The sequence below is a fragment of the Salmo trutta genome, chromosome 26, assembly GCF_901001165.1.
Source record: "Salmo trutta chromosome 26, fSalTru1.1, whole genome shotgun sequence".
NCBI lineage: Eukaryota > Metazoa > Chordata > Actinopteri > Salmoniformes > Salmonidae > Salmo > Salmo trutta.
In genome coordinates, this window is record NC_042982.1 from 46,055,425 (window position 1) to 46,060,354 (window position 4,930).

A 4,930-nucleotide genomic window follows, 5' to 3' on the forward strand; every position below is an offset into this window, starting at 1 on the left:
GAACAGCACCTACACTGACCTAGCTGTGATCCCAGGTAGAGAGAACAGCACCTACAGTTTAAAGACCTAGCTGTGATCCCAGGTAGAGAGAACAGCACCTACACTGACCTAGCTGTGTTCCCAGGTAGAGAGAACAGCACCTACACTGACCTAGCTGTGATCCCAGGTAGAGAGAACAGCACCTACACTGACCTAGCTGTGATCCCAGGTAGAGAGAACAGCACCTACACTGACCTAGCTGTGATCCCAGGTAGAGAGAACAGCACCTACACTGACCTAGCTGTGATCCCAGGTAGAGAGAACAGCACCTACACTGACCTAGCTGTGATCCCAGGTAGAGAGAACAGCACCTACACTGACCTAGCTGTGATCCCAGGTAGAGAGAACAGCACCTACAGTTTAAAGACCTAGCTGTGATCCCAGGTAGAGAGTACAGTAGTTGACATGCAGCACCAGCAGACATGGGCTGTCCCAAATGGCACCCGATTCCATGACAAACCACTTCATCACCAGATATTGATGGGACACAAGTGAAAGGCGTTATGTTAATGTCATACCTGTTCATGTTTTATTTTAGGAATAGTTTCATTAGGAAACTGTTTATCCTATCAAAGTAGTACTTGGCAGGAACAGTAACTTTGCCATGACAAACAACAATGTGAAATACCATGCACACTCCTACCAGAGCAATATAGGACCTGCTCAGAAGTAGTGTACTATCAGGGGATAGGATGGCATTTGGGATGCAGCCGTACTCTAACGTGAGGGACTTACCTATGCCTGAAATCTTTATTTCTGCCAGAGTAACCCACAGGCAGCAGGGAAAGAAAGAGACAAGTTAGTTGTTAGTGAAGATTAGTAGATTAGTAAATAACAAATAATTATGAACAAAAAAATAGCAAGAGAATTCCTACACTTCAACATGTCTAACTCTTAACGTATACCAGGTCTTCAGATTCTACCCCTCCAACTCTCTCTATCCCTCCACCTCTCTACCCCTCCACCTCTCTCTCAATACCTTCTCTACCTCTCTCTCAATACCCTCTCTACCTCTCTCTCAATACCCTCTCTATCTCTACAGACCATCTACAGACCCTCTACAGACCCTCTACAGACCCTCTACAGACCCTCTACACCCTCTACACCCTCTACAGACCCTCTACAGACCCTCTACAGACCCTCTACACCCTCTACACCCTCTACACCCTCTACACACCCTCTACAGACCCTCTACAGACCCTCTACAGACCCTCTACACCCTCTACACCCTCTACACCCTCTACACCCTCTACACACCCTCTACACCCTCTACACCCTCTACAGACCCTCTACAGACCCTCTACAGACCCTTTCTCTTTCAACAACATGTCTGCATCAAAAAATAACCCTATTCCCTAGATAGTGTAATACTTTTGACCAGTCCCCTTAGCGCTCTGGTCAAAAGTAGTGCACTTTAAAATGGAGTAGGGTGCAAATTGGGACCCATCCATCCTCTCCAGCTCGTCTCTCTAGTCCCCACCCAGCTGACACAGGTGGGTGAGAGAGGCAGGAGCATCACCCCTGGCTCTATAGGGGCCTGTCATGTTACCTCTGGCAGGAGCATCACCCCTGGCTCTATAGGGGCCTGTCATGTTACCTCTGGCAGGAGCATCACCCCTGGCTCTATAGGGGCCTGTCATGTTACCTCTGGCAGGAGCATCACCCCTGGCTCTATAGGGGCCTGTCATGTTACCTCTGGCAGGAGCATCACCCCTGGCTCTATAGGGGCCTGTCATGTAACCTCTGGGAGGAGCATCACCCCTGGCTCTATAGGGGCCTGTCATGTAACCTCTGGGAGGAGCATCACCCCTGGCTCTATAGGGGCCTGTCATGTAACCTCTGGGAGGAGCATCACCCCTGGCTCTATAGGGGCCTGTCATGTTACCTCTGGCAGGAGCATCACCCCTGGCTCTATAGGGGCCTGTCATGTAACCTCTGGCAGGAGCATCACCCCTGGCTCTATAGGGGCCTGTCATGTTACCTCTGGCAGGAGCATCACCCCTGGCTCTATAGGGGCCTGTCATGTAACCTCTGGGAGGAGCATCACCCCTGGCTCTATAGGGGCCTGTCATGTTACCTCTGGCAGGAGCATCACCCCTGGCTCTATAGGGGCCTGTCATGTTACCTCTGAGAAAGGAGAGAGAAGGACCATCTGAGCTCCAGGTGGGGTGAGTAGGTGGCTGGAGGACAGAGCCCCTAGCTCTAAAATTATTTGTCATGTTTAGAATAGTATCAGAACCCAGGTCTGGCAGGCTAGAGCTAGACTTGTGTCCCAAATGGCACCCTATTCCCTACCAAGTGCACTACTTTTGACCAGAGTCCTATGGGCCCTGGTCAAGTAGTGCACTACACAGGGAATAGGATGCCATTTGAGACACATGTCTAGCTCTAGCCTGCCAGACCTGGGTTCAGATACTATTCTAAATATATCAAATCGTTTTAGCGTTTGCTTTTGCCTGCCTGGAGTACGGGCTGGGTTTTGCACTTTTGTGACTATTCTATTGACTATTCTATAGCTCAATCAAGCCGAGAGGAAGTATTTGGAAATTATTTCAAATATTATTTGGGATTTCCCCGGGATTTCCCCTGTGCCTGTTGCCATGGCTACAGTTGAGTCTAGGTCCTCCTCACCAAGCACAGGAGGTTGGTGGCACCTTAATTTGGGAGGACAGACTGGTGGTAACGGCTGGAAAAGATCCAATACATCACACACACAAGGTTTCCTGTGGTTTCCAGGTGTTTTTAATGCCATTCCATTTCGCTCCGTTCCAGACATTACTATCACCGTTCAGTCCTCAGCAGCCTCCACTGACCTCAAGCTATTTCCTGGTTAAAAAAATAAAACAAAAGTAGTAAAAATACCTGAGTTCCAGTACGCTGGTGACGTTTCCGGTGGTGAAGATGCGTCGTACGTAGTTAAAGTCTCCCACGTACAGGCTGCCGTCTGAGCCGCACGCCAGAGCGACAGGAGCCAGGAGTTTGTTGCCGTCGGCCATTCCGTTGCAGCTGGGGCAGGAGATGCTGCGGTGCCTACCGTTACCCATCACACTGCTGATCACAGGTGGCTGCTGGGAGACAAACACGTTCTCGCCGTTCCCCATGTGGAGGATACCTACGAGAGGAGGATAGTAGTATCAGTCATCGATGAAGATGAGGACAGACCACAAGGTATCAGTCATATAATCACGATGAAGATGAGGACAGACCACAAGGTATCAGTCATATAATCACGATGAAGATGAGGACAGATCGCAAGGTATCAGTCATATAATAACGATGAAGATGAAGGTATCTTCATTCTGAATCGAAACAGATGGACACAGAGGATATAACTACTATAGTCACTCTTTGAGGACGGCACATCCAGTCCAGACTCACTGTGCTCTCTCTCGCTCTCTGACAGATACAAGTGCCTCCTTTCCTCTCCCCTCCCCTCCCCTCCCCTCCTCTCCTCTCCTCTCCTCTCCTCTCCTCTCCTCTCCTCTCCTCTCCTCTCCTCTCCTCTCCTCTCCTCTCCTCTCCCTGAACACTTTACCATGTAAGTACGCTTCATTTCTTGTGATGAGCATCTCTGACAGGGACAGACGGACGAGCTGCATGCCTGACTGGATGAGACCTTAGGTGTGTTCACGGTGCACTACTTTTGACCAGGGCCCTAGTAGGGAATAGGGAATAGGGAATAGGGAATAGGGAATAGGGTGCCATTTGGGAGGATCTCCCTCCCTTTCCACTCCCTCTCCTACTCCTACGACAGCTTTTTAAGAGTAATTCACTGGAAAGGAGAAAATTGACCCTCCTCCTTCCAAAAAAAAGTCAGACCTGTCTGAGTATGAATGACATGTTCTTACGTATAAAATCTCGCTAGAGGGAGAGATTTAAGCCTGTATTGATGTAGAACCATTACCCTGATGCAGTATGGTGTGTTTATCTCGACTGTGTTGAAGTATCAGGATACAGGTCTAGTAGAAATGCAGTATGGTGTGTATATCTTGACTGTGTTGAAGTATCAGGATACAGGTCTAGTAGAGATGCAGTATGGTGTGTTTATCTCGACTGTGTTGAAGTATCAGGATACAGGTCTAGTAGAGATGCAGTATGGTGTGTTTATCTCAACTGTGTTGAAGTATCAGGATACAGGTCTAGTAGAGATGCAGTATGGTGTGTTTATCTCGACTGTGTTGAAGTATCAGGATACAGGTCTAGTAGAGATGCAGTATGGTGTGTTTATCTCGACTGTGTTGAAGTATCAGGATACAGGTCTAGTAGAGATGCAGTATGGTGTGTATATCTTGACTGTGTTGAAGTATCAGGATACCACCCTGCATCCAACTGCTGGCTTGCTTCTGATGCTAAGCAGGGTTGGTCCTGGTCAGTCCCTGGATGGGAGACCAGATGCTGCTGGAAGTGGTATTGGAGGGCCAGTAGGAAGCACTCCTTTCTCTGGTCTAAACAATATCCCATTGCCCCAGGGCAGTGATTGGGGACATTGCCCTGTGTAGGGTTGCCGTCTTTCGGATGGGATGTTAAACGGGTGTCCTGACTCTCTGAGGTCATTAAAGATCCCATGGTACTTATCATAGAGTAGGGGTGTTAACCCTGGTGTCCTGGCTAAATTCCCAGTCTGGCCCTCATACTGTCATGGTCACCTAATCATCCCCAGTTTCCAATTGGCTCATTCATCCCCCCTCCTCTCCCCTGAAACTATTCCCCAGGTCGTTGCTGTAAATGAGAATGTGTTCTCAGTCAACTTACCTGGTTAAATAATGGTAAAATAAAAATAAAATAAATAAATAAAGGATACAGGTCTAGTAGAGATGCAGTATGGTGTGTATGTGTATGATGAAATGTGTAACAATTTAATGAGTAGAATGTCTTCAGACGGGCATAATGG

The 4,930-nt window shown here is 48.3% G+C and overlaps 1 protein-coding gene across 1 annotated transcript in view; it reads right to left on the reverse strand.

Annotated features, from left to right (window-relative positions):
* The window catches only part of tenm4 (teneurin transmembrane protein 4), a gene marked incomplete at its 5' end in the record, with an annotated part of 264,411 nt that overhangs the window by 110,320 nt on the left and 149,161 nt on the right, over positions 1-4,930 (reverse strand). Inside the window, 2 exon segments of the mRNA XM_029716129.1 lie at positions 775-795; positions 2,902-3,151. Coding sequence (XP_029571989.1) covers positions 775-795; positions 2,902-3,151 — 271 coding nt within the window.